Source organism: Phoca vitulina, unplaced genomic scaffold (assembly GCF_004348235.1).
Source record: "Phoca vitulina isolate PV1807 unplaced genomic scaffold, GSC_HSeal_1.0 scaffold48, whole genome shotgun sequence".
In the NCBI taxonomy this organism is placed as follows: domain Eukaryota; kingdom Metazoa; phylum Chordata; class Mammalia; order Carnivora; family Phocidae; genus Phoca; species Phoca vitulina.
In genome coordinates this window covers 9,100,681-9,115,906 of record NW_022589751.1, presented here as the reverse complement: position 1 = coordinate 9,115,906, position 15,226 = coordinate 9,100,681, and the positions used below count along the sequence as shown (strand labels likewise).

At 49.1% G+C, this 15,226-nt stretch overlaps 1 protein-coding gene across 1 annotated transcript in view; it reads left to right on the top strand.

Annotated features, from left to right (window-relative positions):
- The window catches only part of TLL2 (tolloid like 2), a 126,106-nt gene that overhangs the window by 93,502 nt on the left and 17,378 nt on the right, over positions 1 to 15,226 (top strand). The window contains exons 10-13 of the mRNA XM_032432519.1: positions 1,824 to 1,926; positions 10,248 to 10,364; positions 11,377 to 11,522; positions 11,987 to 12,182. Of these exons, the coding sequence (XP_032288410.1) occupies positions 1,824 to 1,926; positions 10,248 to 10,364; positions 11,377 to 11,522; positions 11,987 to 12,182 (562 nt within the window). The remainder of the gene's footprint in view (positions 1 to 1,823; positions 1,927 to 10,247; positions 10,365 to 11,376; positions 11,523 to 11,986; positions 12,183 to 15,226) is intronic.

The following is a 15,226-nucleotide window of genomic DNA, read 5'->3' as shown; positions in this document are numbered from 1 at the left end:
GGCCAGGGCACGGCAGGGAGGAGTTCAGGAATCATGTCGGCAGGAACGACGGGTACAGGGCTGCAGGAGGGGCAGCCAGACTGGCTTGCGGCAGGGCACACAGACATCTTAAGGGAAGGAAGTCTGTCAGCATCGGGGATAAACAACAGGGGTGAAGTAGAGATGACAGCAAGGGGCTGCACCCCGGTGCCTGGTGTCACCTGCGCACAGGGAAGCTGGAAGGGAAATGCTGCTGCACTGAGGAGCCCTCACAGTCACCAGGGAGCGGGGAGGACAGGAGCCAGCCGAGGCCGGAGAGCAGCGGAGAGAGGACAGGTGTGCTGAAGCCCAGAGAGAGGAGGTTCAAAGCAGGGCGGCCATGGAGGATGGGACAAATGAATAACAGTCCTTTCAGTCTGGCCGGGAAGGCACCGGAACCTTTGACCTGCAGCCCTCCAACCTGGGCCTTTGCTTAGAGACAGAGGGACCTGGGGCTGCCTGAATATAAAAGCAAGTGGCCAGTGGACAGAGGAGAGAGATGAGCTGGCTCAACGCAGGGGCCCCGAATGGGATAAGGCACAGGATCAGGGCTGCAGTGACCAGGCAGGCAGGGCTGCCTTCAGTGGGCCCCTGGTGAGCGAAGAGAGCAGAGAAGTGATGGTGCAGGGACATGCTGAGTGTGGCAGACATGGGTGGACGTGCCATGGGGCGAAGGGGCGCCCCAAACTGGAAGGGTAGCAGGCTTGTGGGAATAGTACCTGTGTGCCAAGTCCACAGGGCCACCCAGCCCCTTCCACTCTTTGTGGACGGGGCATCCACTGAATGGCCTCAGCATGTCCAGAAGAACTGAACCCTTCCTTCCTAGTCCATCTGAACCCCCAGCTCCCCAGCCTTCACTCCTCTTCACCCCCCTGCCTCCCCACTCCAGATACACATAGCACAACCTACACAATTCCCCAAACTCTCCTTACCTGAGCTCATGTCAGTCCCTCTCACCAAAATGCCCTCTTGCCCCGTGTCTCTGCCCCTGGGCCCCTATTCCCCTTAGGTAAATGCCATCTCTTCTGAGAAGGCTTCTTCAGTATCCTGGGCAGCATCTATTTCCCCCTCCTCGGGGCTGCAGGATTCCCTTCCTGTGCATCCCTCTTTTTCAGCATTTATTCAAGAGTGTTCTAACTGGCCTGACGCATCAGTGTTCTCTGAGCTCTCTAAAGGCAAGAACCCTATCTTGCTGATCTTTTGATCTCAATTGGCCAACACAGACGGGCATGTAGTAGGTGATCAACTAACAATGGTGAGATGAATGAATGAAAGAATGAATGCAGGAACGAACGAATGAACAGACTAACTATAGGAAGGCTATTGGATACACCACGTCTCAAAAGAGTGAGGTCATGGCCGAGGGGACACTGATCACGGTGGTGCTCAGATGCACTCAGGCTAACCCCAGGCCCTTTGGAATGATTGATGATGTTATAAGATCTTTTCGTATCTCTGAACTGCACTGACCCCTTACCTCCTTCTAAATCCCCAGGCTCAATGCATCCCGGCCCATCTTTTTAATGCATCCTGTTTTCTATAAACCACCTAGTGACTTCAAAAGCTCAAGTTACTCCCCAGGACAGAACCAGAGGACCCATCTCCTCTGTTTACTCCCCATCCTGCTTAAGGTTTATTATTTAATGTCACGAGGTTTCCTGTGAGTGTGTCTTTGTGAGGACACTCCTACTGTGGTCTGAGAGCTCTGTATGCTAAGAGGTAATGTGAGAACACAGGCATGCAAGATGTGTCTTCGAAACTCCTCGGGCGCTGCTGCCAAAGCTCACTTTACTCACTCTTTACAGATCATCCTAAACTTCACATCCATGGATTTGTTTAAAAGCCGCCTGTGCTGGTACGACTATGTGGAAGTCCGGGATGGTTATTGGAGAAAAGCCCCCCTGTTGGGTGAGTTAACTTGAGAAAACCTTGGGAGAGGGGTGATGGGCTGTTCTATGTGATGCCATTAATGTGTGGAAGGGCCCGTCCTGACAGCGGTCACAGGAAGCTCTCAAGGGTCGGTGTCGTTGTAAAACTCTGAACACTCCATTTGGCAACACATGTTAAAAGCTTTTAAGACTGAGATGGCCCTTCAACCCAGCAATTCCACTTCTTGGAATGTATCCTAAGGAACCAATTAAGGAAGTGTGCAAAGTTCTAGCTATGGGGATGTTCACTGGAGCAGGAAAAATGGAAAACAGTTTAAATGTTCAACAGTACGGGTTCGCTGAAAACATTGGGATACATCTTTCCAGGGGAAAACTATTCAGCCACTAAAAATAAAGGTGGAAGTGCCTACTTACTAATACAGAAAGGGGTTCCTGTACGTTGTTACACAAAAAGGTGTTACAAAAGGGAACATGCAGTTGAATTCCATTTTAATAAAAACACATGTATGTGTATATTTTGCAGGTTTTGCAAACTCAGATGCCCTCAGAAATAAGACCTACATGAGGGCTATGGCGTTGGCATAATAAATGAAGGAGTGGTGGGGAGTGTGGCAAAGTGAACAGTGAATATCTTGACCAGAATTACTCAAAACAAAATTAAAATTAAAACATGTACAGGTTGGATTCAACTGGAAGAAACCATTTTGTGATCTACAGTATAAATATCAAGTAAAATTATAAACATAAATAAATAACACAGTGGTTATTTCAGGATGATGGAGCATTTTCTTAAAAAAATTATTCTGGGGATGCCTGGGTGGCTCAGTCGGTTGGTTAGGCGTCCGATTCTGTTTTTAAGATTTTATTTATTTATTTGACAGAGAGAGACAGCGAGAGAGGGAACACAAGCAGGGGGAGTGAGAGAGGGAGAAGCAGGCCTCCCATGGAGCAGGGAGCCTGATGCGGGGCTCAATCCCAGGACGCTGGGATCATGACCTGAGCTGAAGACAGATGCTTAACGACTGAGCCACCCAGGTGCCCCTAAGTGTCCGATTCTTGATTTCGGCTCAGGTCCTGATCTCGGGGTCATGAGATAGAGCCCTATGTCAGGCTCTGCTCTGGGCGTGGAGTCTGCTCAAGGATTCTCCCTGTCCCTCTGCACCTTCCCCACCCTCTACCCTGTATGCCCTCTCTCTCTCTTAAAAATTTGTTTTATTCTGTTTTTCCTGGTTTAGCTATATTTTCTAATTTTTCTACAATAAGCATGTACCCTTTCTGGGAGATGCACAGTGCATGAACTCATATGTGAAAAGGCAACTTGGACCTTTCAGCGAGAGGCAGTGGGCAGGTGGCATAAGGAGAAAGGTCAGTTCATTCAGGATTGGTTGCCAATCTGCAATCTCCCATGGGTGACCCAAAAAGATGAAAGTATAGAGAACCAATTGCATGGTGTCCTGAGAATGGACATAGGGACTCATTTGGCTCAGGAATAGCAACAGCTGAGCCAGGGAGGGAGGCAGATTTAAGGGAGCCAGATGGAATGGTTTTGGCTGATAGTGGATTGTCCTCATTTTTAGAGCAGTAGTAGGGTGGGCTTCCAGGTTGACAAGTCTAAGCCCTCAGTGAGATCTTTGTCCCTGGCATATCCTCACATGGGCAGAAAAGCCACATTGGTTATGCTGTGAATGGCTGGCTTGGGAGTGAGCTGCTGTTGGGACAGCAGACGAGAGATGGAAACAGGAGGAGAGGAGGAGAGTTAAGCTGGGGAGTTCCGTGGCCAGACCGAGCCTGACTTCAAGTCAGATTCCGGGAGGTCAGAAGAGATAGGGACAGAGGGTCTGGCTGGACCCGAGGGGGCCTGGCAGATACTAAGCTCTGTATTAGGGTCTCAGCCAGGTCAGCTTTCATTGGGAATAGCACCTAAACCCCTTCTGTCCAGAGGACCGTGAGTTTAAATTCCTAGAGGTACGAACAGATAGGAATTTGTGTGCACTTGCGCTCAAGAAAGCAGCCATGGCAGGCTCTGCGTGGGGGTACCAGGTTACCGCCATCATCAGTGGGGTAGTTCACCATCGCGGTAGGCAAGCCAGGCACAGACAGGAGTGTGCACGCTATAGGACAAATGGGTTTGGTTACCTGATGGCAAGGTGGAGGCTGCCTGCCCTGGATTTCTGCTTCCCGTCTCGTGCATGCTAGCAGCGAAGGAGGCATGGCTTTAGAGTTAATACTGACTGGGTGTGGCAAAAAGATGGAGGGCGACATTCTGGGTAGCAGAGGTTCCTGAACCTGGCTGGACATCAGCATCTGCTGGGAAGATTTCTATGAATACAGATCCTTAGGAGACTACCGAATCAGAATCCCCATGAGCCGGGTCAGGGAATGATCCTGCTTCTCTGTAAATGTATGTGCTTGGGTGCTTGTTAGCACCACATACTTAGAAAGGGGACTGCAAGGGTGCTTATCAAACAACCGAAGCTGGTTACCCCTGAGAAAGGCAGCACAGAGGTCCTGGGCAGCTTGGTGGTTTGGTTTGTATACTTCTGGATCGTTCTACATCTTTTACAAGAATGCATTCAGGTAGTATTTTATAATTAAAAAACTACAAAAGGCTGTGTGGGATGAGTTTCAGTGACAACATGGAATCATGGACCCCTCGACCTGGCAGGGATCTTAGAGTCTTATCTTGATCTAGAGATCTTATCCCCACTTACCCCACACCTTCCCCAGGAAATCATGCTCCTCGAGTGTGGACCCACTCGCTAAGTCCACACAGCTAGCTAGGGGCTGAGATGAGACCAGAACTCAGAGGCCCTGATCATGGGGAGTGGGGACTGCTGCATCTGAGAAGGGTATCCCCGTAGGATGGTCAGATAAGATGCGTGATTCAGTGTTTATCTGAAATTCCAATGTGACTGGCCTTCCTGTATTTTTGTTTGCGAAATCTGGCAACCCTAACCGCCCCCCCCCCAGGAATGCGGTAGACTCAAAGGGCTCAGGGGAAGCAAGCTCTCCGTTACTGAAGTTCCCTAGAGAGGGCCGAGACACGCTCCTGAGAGTGGGCACAGCCAGAGACATTTCCAGGGATTCCCTTTTCTTGAACTTGAAACAAGAATTTTCTCACCGCAGATCCTGGTGTTTCTGGTTACACTTTCATGGGTGAGTTGGGGCTTTTGCCATTCGTTGTTGTCGGTGACGGTTTGTTTTGTTTGGGTTTTGTGTGAGGTTTTTTTTGGCTCATATTTTACACACTTTTGCAGTGTGTGTGTGTGTGTGTGTGTGTGTGTGTGTGTGCTGAGTGTGTCGCAGCCAAGGCATGGCCCGGTGCCTGTAACCGTCATTCTTCGTTTGCAGGAATTCTCCTTTGCCAACTATTTGGCCCTGCTCTGATGTTTCCAAATGCAGTTGTTAGTGCACTTTTGTGTTTGGAACAAGTGCATTGTGTGGGCCGAGCTGGTCCCTGGGAGGGGTCAGTGCCATGAAATCTGCTGGGAGGAGGCAGGTCAATGCCCCTTTGGCAGGAGGGAGAGCGGATTAGGGTGGATTGTGAAAGTATGCATCTTGCTCTGAAAAACTGTGCATTGCATATTTTCCCAGGGCAGTGTGTGAAAATCCAGGCATAATGGACGCATAACTTTTTATGAATGAACCCTTTATGACTCCCCATGGAGCCCACTTGTAGTGTCCTCATCTGCATTTCCTCTTCTTGATATCCTTATTAAACTCCTCCTCCAAAGCCAGGAACCAGATTCGATTTAGGGATTTGCCACCTTTTCTCTAGTCCAGTTTCTGCCCAGCCTGTTCATTCTCTTGGAAGGGGGCTGTTTGGGACTCATTTCACAAAGTGATTAAAGAGAAATGTAAGTAGAATGAGAATAGTTCACAGCTGGTTAAAGGTATCAAATTGGTTTTTCTATTTCAGGGGTCACTCGTGAGACTGCACCTGAAGTGGGGAGGAACGGGGCGGGGGGGGGGGTGCGGTGCTACAAAGAGAATTTACCAGTAAACTTAAATACTGTCGTGTTAATTGGATTCCCCTCCCTTATTTCTGCTGGAGGAATTACTCGAACAATGCACTTTTTTATGCAGAACTGTCTTTGGGTATTCTGTAATACTGCCATGCACACAAAAGCTCCTCTCCCCCCATTCCCTGCAGTGGGGGGGGGAAGTTCAGAAAGACCAGGCCGGCCAATCGGTGTCGCGTGGCCCCACTCCTGGGGCTCCCTGGGCCGGGGCAGTCTCCCAAATGAGCAGAAACGATGGCGGGAGTCAGACAGCCAGATTGGCATCGCCACAAGCTCTCCGTATGGTTGGAGGCTTTGATCCTTGTTCCTAAATGTCTGTGTCCAAACCGGGAACGATGTGTACATTCCCAGAGAGCAGATTTCATATCTGTTCATCCAAAAGCGGACCGTGTCCAGAATCCCACCCCAGACAGAGAAGTTCCTTTTGATGATGGTGGCCGTGGTTGATGAAGTAGGAGGTAAAGTTGATGAGGAAGGTCAAGATCCCAGACTGCCGAGGTTCAAGTCCCGCTTCACTTACAACTTTGAGTGTAACTCAAAAATGCATGTAACTCAACTCAAATTCTTCAATCCTCGGTTTTCTCATAACCTAGATTACTAATAGTACCTAATTCAGGGGGGAGCAGGATGCAGTTAGATCATCTGCGTAAGGTGCTTAGGACAGTGTCATGCTCGCTAACAAAGGGCTTTCGTTAGAACCATTACGGTGGAGATGAGAGTGTTGAGAAAAGAGTCAGGGGACAAAGTAGAGGGTTTTAGTTAAGAGTTACACGGTGATTGGGGGAGAGAAGTTACTTAGAAATAATCTGTAATTTATCCTACCAAGTCTGGATTTGCAGTAATTCCTCCCTCCTCCAGAGTAGTGAGCAGACCGGGGTTGTCCTATGGTCCAATGGTGGGTGGTTCATCTCATCCGGTTGGGTTCTTAGGCAGCAAGGCAGGTATGGGAAGTCCCTCTCTTTTTTGGAAACAGTCTCCAGCGGCTGTGACAGCTGGGGTTTTAAAAGGAGAGATTTGGACTTGAAACTTGGTTTGGCTAAGAAGGAATTCCTTTTGTGACCCCACGTTGTTGCAATGCTGTTCAGCAGCCCTGTCTCCTCACTGGTAAGCAATACTTCCCCACGCTTACGTGGTGCTTCCAAGAATTAATTGACACTCATTGGCCATGCCAGAGTAACCATTACTGAAAATTTATAGGCTTCTGATGGATTGTTCCTTGCCAAATTCTTGGCAGAAGTTTCAGCTCATCTCACTTAATGTTAAGCTCACCAAATCCAAAGAGCTGCAGGTGGCCAGAATCGGAAGGAAACAGAAGATTAGCAGCTTCTACCCCATGTCTCCCCAAAGAATGTATCCACAGTTGGCCATCAGGAAATGTCCACAGTGGTCTTTATTCCTCCCTAAACCTCACTCCCCCCATTTCTCAGAAGGGAAAGGAGAGTTATAACTTCAAGTGGTGTTGGCAATAAGGGAGTACCCACTAAATATCTGTTGAATAGACATAAAAAATATTGAGATATAATTCACATATAATACAACTCACCATTTAAAGTAAACAAGTCAATGATTTTTAGTATGTTCAGAGTTGTGCAACCAACCATCATCATAATCAATTTTAGAACATCTTCATCACCCCAAAAGAAAACACATTCATACTCATTAACAGTCACTCCCCATCTCCCCAATATTAAATGGATTTTTGAGTGACTCTGCAGTCAGTGCTTGAGAGAACCATGACTTCCAGTCCAAATAGACCTTGACTGGTCTGTGTTGTGAACTGATCAGTACAACTCAGCTCATGTCCCGCCCCAACCCCATTCCTGTCCTGCCGTGGCTGCCATCTTTAGATGGCATTAGGAATTATGGAGTCAAGGATTACTATACACTGGGAAGGCATGGCCATCGGCCTCTTCCTCTGTAGAAGATCCAAATTTCAGACTTGGATCCGAGTGTCTGAGGAATATACATTTATTTGTATTTTTTCAATAACAGAATTCCAACAGCAATTATGAGCCCCTTTCTATCAGGTAGTGGGAAGTTAATTTCAGTCAGATTGTGTTTTCTTCCCTTGAGGGGTCCGATAAGGGATATACTTTCTGCCAAGGCATGGTGGCAGGGGACGCATCCATATTGCCATCCCAGCTGTCTTTGCTGGATGTCCTCATGCCTGGTCTCCAGCCCTCTGTCTGAGCACAGAATCATAAGTGGCTGCTGGGCCTCCTTCTTGTCTCAATTCTAGGCCAGTTCAGATCAGTGCCGAGTCCACATCTGCCTAGAAGACATTCAGTGGGTGATGTCCTGTGGCTCCCCACATCCTCTGGACTATGGGAAAGTCACCTCCATACCCCTTTTGTCTGAAGAACTCTGCATGCCTGTCTCCTGGCCTAATGTCTGGATGAACCATGTCGATGCTCCTATTCTGACCCCAGGTTTATGGGGATCTAAGATCTTGTTGCCCCTTCAGGCTCTGCCCAATGACTGGGGGCACAGTTCTGTCCTTCTCCCAGATCCTTTTTAATTTTTTTTTTAATTTTTATTATTTTTTAAAGATTTTATTTATATTCAAGTTAGTTAATGTATTAGTTTCAGGAATAGAATTTAGTGATTCATCGCTTGCATGTAACACCCAGTGCTCATTCCATCAAGTGCCCTCCTTCATGCCCATCACCCATTTACCCCATCCCCCCCCACCTCCCCTCCAGCAGCCCTCAGTTTGTTCCCTATAGTTAAAGTCTCTTAATGGTTTGCCTCCCTTTCTGTTTTTATCTTATTTTATTTTTCCTTCCATTCCCCTATGTTCATCTGTTTTGTTTCTTAAATTCCACATGTGAGTGAAATCATATATGGTATTTGTCTATCTCTGACTGACTTATTTTGCTTAGCATAATACCCTCTAGTTCCATCCACATCATTGCAAATGGCAAGATTTCATTCTTTTTGATGGCTGAGTAATGTCTGTCTGTGGACATCTGGGCTCTTTCCATAGTTGGGCTATTGTGGACATTGCTGCTATAAACATTGGGATGCAGGTGCCCCTTCAAATAATTATTTTTGTATCCTTTGGATAAATACCTAGTAAAGCAATTGGTGGATTGTAGGGTAACTCTATTTTTAACTTTTTGAGGAACCTCCATACTGTTTTCCAGAGTGGCTGCACCAGCTTGCATTCCCACCAACAAAGAAGGTTCCCCTTTCTCCACATCCTTGCTGACATCTGTTGCTTCCTGACTTGTTAATTTCAGCCATTCTGACTGGTGTGAGGTGGTATCTCATTGTGGTTTTGATTTGTATTTCCCTGATGCCCAGGGATGTTGAGCATTTTTTCATGTATCTGTTGGCCATTTGTATGTCTTCTTTGGAGAAATGTCTGTTCATGTCTTCGGCCCATTTCTTGACTGGATTATTTGTTTTTTGGGTGTTGAGTTTGATAAGTTCTTTAGATATTTTGGGTACTAGCCCTTTATCAGCTATGTCATGAAAATATCTTCTCCCATTCCGTAGGTTGCCTTTTAGTTTTATTGATTTTTTTCCTTTGCTGTGCAGAAGCTTTTTATCTTGATGAAGTCCCAGTAGTCCATTTTTGCTTTTGTGTCCTTCTCCCAGATCCTTAAACCCATTCAGGGTCTCTATCATCCTTTTCCATCAAGGGTCATAGCTCAGGGTGGGACAGCATACGGGGTCCTTCTAGAGGGTCCATCGTCCCCTCTCTAATCCTCTCTCTCCCTGGGTCCATCACTCATCTGTCCTAGCAATCTTTCTAAGACTACAAGGGTGAAAATGGAAGAATGTGCTCTCACTCATTGAGTCTTCTTCCAAACCTTTGTAATTGTGACTAGGCTTGTGAAATTCAAGAGCCTAGAAGATTTGATTTTTTTGTCATATGTTCTCTGGCATCCCTTTTCTGAGGCAAGGAAAGCAGAGTGTCTTCCCAAAGGCATGCCGCCCCCCAAAAAAGGGCACGTATGTAGTAGGAAATACCGAGGGAGGAAATGTTCATCGCTGCCTCAGACCGTTACCCCCCACGCCCGCAGCACCCGTACCCGACCCACGCGGCAGAGGAGGGGGTGCCCGGGCTTACTCTGGGTACTTTAGTGACTGGAGTCTGGAATGCTCTTGAAGTCGGCCTGGAAGAGACACACAGGCTGCGTGACTGCCTCCTTCCGTCCTTTGTTCTTGTATGCGCTTGACAGGATGGGTTGCCACGGCCAAGGTTCCTGCTCACCTGGAGCGCCACTGAAGAAACGCCGCTTCCTGTGGGTCTGTAATGAGTCTCTTGTTGCTGGCTGCGGCAGCCTGACCAGTCTTTTCCACTTCCCAGGTAGGTTTTGCGGCGATGAAGTCCCGGAGCCCCTCACCTCCACGGACAGCCGGCTCTGGGTGGAGTTCCGGAGCAGCAGTGGCATCTTGGGCAGGGGTTTCTTCGCGGTGTACGAAGGTGTGTTCACGACGACAGAAGCCCCCTGGGGAGCCCTTGATGTGCCCTGACCTTCACATGCAGCGCCCCCCAGGCATGCGTGGAAGCTGCCAGAGCCAGGAGGGTGGGGGTACCCCCCACAGGGGCTGGGCTGAGGCGTCCCCCCGCCCCAGGGCCCCTTCCTCTGCACTCTGGAAGCAGAGGGGCCAGCTGTGCCTCCTTCAGGACAGGTGTCGTCTACCTGTCACCACCCCGCTGAACTCCATTCCAGTGCAGCTGCGTGGGGGGGCTGCCCAGGGTAGAGAACCCTGAGCCCGGGAGAGCAGCCTCCGAAGAGCTGTGTGAGCCTGAGCAAAGGACCTAACCTCTCTGGGCCTCTGTTTGTTTCATTGATGAAAAGAGGACTTTGGGCAACATCAGGATATTTACAACTACATTTCTTGAAAGGGCCTCCGAGGCCACCTTGGTGGTTGAGTTGAGGAAACAAATAAGTCTGGGCTCCAGGCAACTGCCCCCAGGGCATTTCTGCTAAAGTTTGTTCCACATATTGGGTAAATTATAATTTTGGAGAGGCCAAGATTTTGTTTTTATAAAAGAAATAATCTGTGTGTGTGTGTGTGTGTGTGTGCACGTACGCACACACATGTGCGTCCCTCTGTGTCAGCGGTCCCCTACCCTCTACGTTAGAATCACTTGGGGAACTCACTGCTACTTGGAGCTCCCCCAGACCCCATGCCTCAGAACTTGTAGGGCTGTGACCCCTGCTTCCACAGCTTGGAACATACCCCAGGTGATCGTGATGCACAGCAAAGGTGGAGAACCGCTGCCTTACCTGGCTATTTTCTGCATATGAAAAAAAATCCAGAGTTGCAAACAAATGAAATTGTGCCTTTCCGGAGGCACAATCTCAGTTGGATGGAGATGAAAATGTTGCCACGTGGAGCCACCTAGTGGTGATAAGGGTGGCCACTCATTTCCTTCCTAAGGTCTGACCGGGGACCCCATTCCTCTTCTCCTGGCTCTCTTTCTAAAGCTACGTGTGGGGGAGACATTAACAAAGATGCTGGTCAGATTCAATCTCCCAACTACCCGGATGACTACAGACCTTCCAAGGAATGTGTTTGGAGGATTACGGTTTCGGAAGGGTTTCACGTGGGGCTTACCTTCCAAGCTTTCGAGGTGAGTACTGCTCGGGTTTTCTTCCCGAGAATGAAGTAAATGTCAACTCTGCTAGACACTCTGCTCCATAAAGATGGGTTTCCATTTTGTGGGTTGCAAACAGGAGCCTAAGAGACCATTTCAAGCTCACGGTGCATTGTACCTGGACATTTGGCATCAAAATCTTTGCCAACTTTGAAATTGCGTCCACCTCCTTTCTGACCGCCACCCAGGGGAACTGAAAGTCTAGGAGGGGATCCCAGGAAGTTGTGGAGAACAGTTCTTCCCTGTGTATCGTCTCTTAGTCTGCACAGTTTGGTTCTCCCTGGGCTTCCACAAGTGGGGGACAGCTTGGAGAGCCCAGGACACGCTTGGGTCCTTCTGCCTCCTGGTCAGATTTTTTAGAGTGTTATTTAAGTTCCCTTCTTACGTGAAAAAACAGGACCATCCGTCATCTTCCACGTTGCCTCTGTTTCTCTGTTTAGATCGAAAGGCATGATAGCTGCGCATACGACTACCTGGAAATCCGCGACGGCCCCACGGAAGAGAGCGCCCTGATTGGCCATTTTTGTGGCTACGAGAAGCCGGAAGATGTGAAATCCAGTTCCAACAGAATGTGGATGAAGTTTGCGTCCGACGGCTCTATCAATAAAGCGGGCTTTGCAGCCAATTTTTTCAAGGGTATGAATTAGCAGTTTGTTTCCATTTTTAGTCACAGGAAGAGGTATTGCCCCCCCGGCTTAAGAATCACAAAACCCATATGGAACCTTAGCATCAAACAAGGCTCCCTGCGGGGAGAAGGCAGTGACCCATTTTCGAGCTGCCCCTAACCGAGTTCACCACTGACTCAGGAGCAGGCAGGGCCTGGGCTGCTACAGGGCAGAAAGTTCTGCCACTGCACTTGGAAACTAGATTTAATAAGTTTACCAGGTCAAGTTAGTAAACCTCAGGGAAACTGAGCGTTGATAATAAATATTCGTGTAGTCACTCTCATTAACTGAGCACCTGCTCTGTGTCAGGAACTGTGCAAAGTACTTGCTGGACATGATGTCACTTAATTCCCAAAATAACCCCATGCATTGGGTTTGGATCACGTTTGATTAGGGTTGAGAAGAGTTGCTTGGGAGTCACCCAGGTAGTTAAGTGACAGATCAAGAATCCACGTGCAGTCTGACTCCTAAGCCCAAACTCTACAGCATTGCCTCGCATTCCCGATGTGGGCCGGAGAGGGAGCCTCCCTCTTTAGCTGCTGACGCACCAGCTCCCGGCCTTCAAGTCTCCCCTTGAGGGGGGTGGGGGTGGGGAGGAGAGCGAGGGGTGCTCAGGGAACAAGCTTCCATGTGGTCTTGGGGACCTGCTGTGTTGGAGAGTCTTGAAAGCGACCCAGAATGGCATGGGAAGCCCGCATTCCTGGCCCCAGCAGAAGGGGCTACTCAGGACTCCTCTGTCGGAGCAGGTCTCTCCTCTCAGGCTCTGGAAGCCCCTCAGACCACACTGTAAAAGGGAGGCCTGGATGGTCCCAAGCGCGTTGTGATCGGGCGCCCGGCAGCGCACCAGCACCCACCGAATGGTGTTAGCTAATCCACATCTGAGGTCTCGGTCAGTGGCACCACTCACGTCCAGGGAGAAGCCGCTTTCCCCTCTTTTCCTCTTCTCCAAGGACTCCTGGCTGTGTCAGCCCAGAAATCCTGGTCCCTCTTACTCCCACTCTCTGCATCTGCCCTCTTTAGCCCTTTCTCGCAGGTTCTACGTAAGTGCATGGGTGTCAGAGGAAACCCTCTCAAGCCGTGAGCCTGAGCAGGCAGCTCTTCATCCTTACCGACACTTCAGGTTTCCTCCCTGTAAAACAAGGGGAAGAAATCTGCCCATTTTACCTGACCTGTCGTGAAGCCCCACCGAAATGATGGCTGTAGAGACACTTTATAAGCTGGGGAGTGCACCACAGATGTGTGATGTGTGGGGTTCTTCTTTGGTCTTGCGGTGTCTGGAAGAGTGAAACCCAAGCAGAAACAGAACAAGAATCATAATGCTGTGGATAATTGGAGGAAAAAATTGAGTCAGTTCTTTCCCAAGTGAAAAAGCCAGGCCGCAGCAAGTGTATTTCAAATGCAGGTCAGCTTGTGGTTGAGATGCCTGGAAATTCACAGTCTGCGCCCCGCCCCACCCCACCCCCGGCCCAGACCACATGTGACCCAGCAGCAGCCACGCTCACTGGGTGGCCTGAAGCAAGTGACCCAAGTTCTCTGAACCCCGAATCATCCACTTCTAGAAATGACACACGAGGCTATAGCAGGGCTGTCGGGAGAAAATGAAACCGTGTCAGCAAATGCACACTGTCTAATGGTTAGTCCCATGAACTGTCTTTGCTAAAGAAGGAGTCTTTGAGGTGGTTATCGTTATCTCTGGTAAAAAAGGAAGTGACGATTTCTTCTTGCTATCACAAAAGGTTGCTATCAGTTTCTTGTGGCTGGTGTAACAAATTACCACCAACGTGGAGGCTTAGAACAACAGAACTTTCTCATCTTCCAGTTCTGGAGGTCGGATTTCCTTGCCTTTTCCCACATCTGGAGGAGGCCCCTGCATTTCTTGGCTTGGGTGCCCCTCCGTCTTCAAGCCAGCTCTGGACAGTTGAGTCTTTCTCCTGCTGTGTCACTCGTCTGCTTCCACGGCCACATCTCTTTCTCTGCCCCTGACTGTCCTCCTCCCTCTCTCAGGCATAAGGACCCGTGTGGTGACATTGGGCCCACCCACAGAATGCAGGATCATCTCCTATTTCAAGACCCTTAATTTAATTGCATTTGCAAAGTCCTTTTTGCCAAGTAAGCTAACGGATTCACAAGTTCCAGGGACTGAGATGTGGACGGCTCCAGGAGGCCAGATTTTGCTTCCCACTTGTCACGAATGATTAGAAGGATTTATTCTAATTCTGTCCTCCTCCTCTGACGTCCACCCTCCGCTCTGCAAATTAGGTGTTGGGGAGTTAGTAACCCAGTGGCACCAACCCACCCACACCTCATTCCTGGTGCTGCTTCTAATGGTGATGCACGTTTTTGAAAGGACTGGCTAAAGCTGGAGATCAGGGTTACCAGATTAAAGAAAAAAAAGGGATGCCCAGTTAAGTTTGAATGTAAGATGAAGAATGATCTTTTAGTATAAGCATGTCCCAAATATTGCATACGTGGCTGAGAAATGATAAGAAATGTTCATCTTCAATTTAAATTTAGTTGAGCCCCCCGCGTGTTTTGGCGAGGCCAGGCGAGGCCAGGCGAGGCCGCGGACAGGCGTGCATCCCTCTGTGAAGCTAGGCTGGCGTGTAAGGCACCGACTGGCTGGCTCCAGGTCTCCACGACAACCAGCTGCGTTTGCAGTTGGAAGATAGCATCTTCTCCTTCTGCCACAGTCAGCATTCATTCAGCAGTCATCAAGCCATGTGTCAGGTGCTGTGCTAGGTGCTGGGGACACAGGAAGGCACAGTCACTGTCCTCAAGAGCTCAGGTTGGTGAGAGAGGACTAAGGCAAACGGGCGGTGGCCGGGCCGCTGATGTGTGGACCTCGGAGGCACTCAACCTTGGGGGGGGGGGGCACTGTGCCCATCCTCACACTTCAAGGGCATTTCAATTCTCAGTTTGCCAACTTCTCTTTAGATGCCCATGAAGGTGTTAACCAAGGCCCATCTACACTAACTTAATGCACAGGCCCGGCTTGGCGTCTCTTTTATGTCAGTG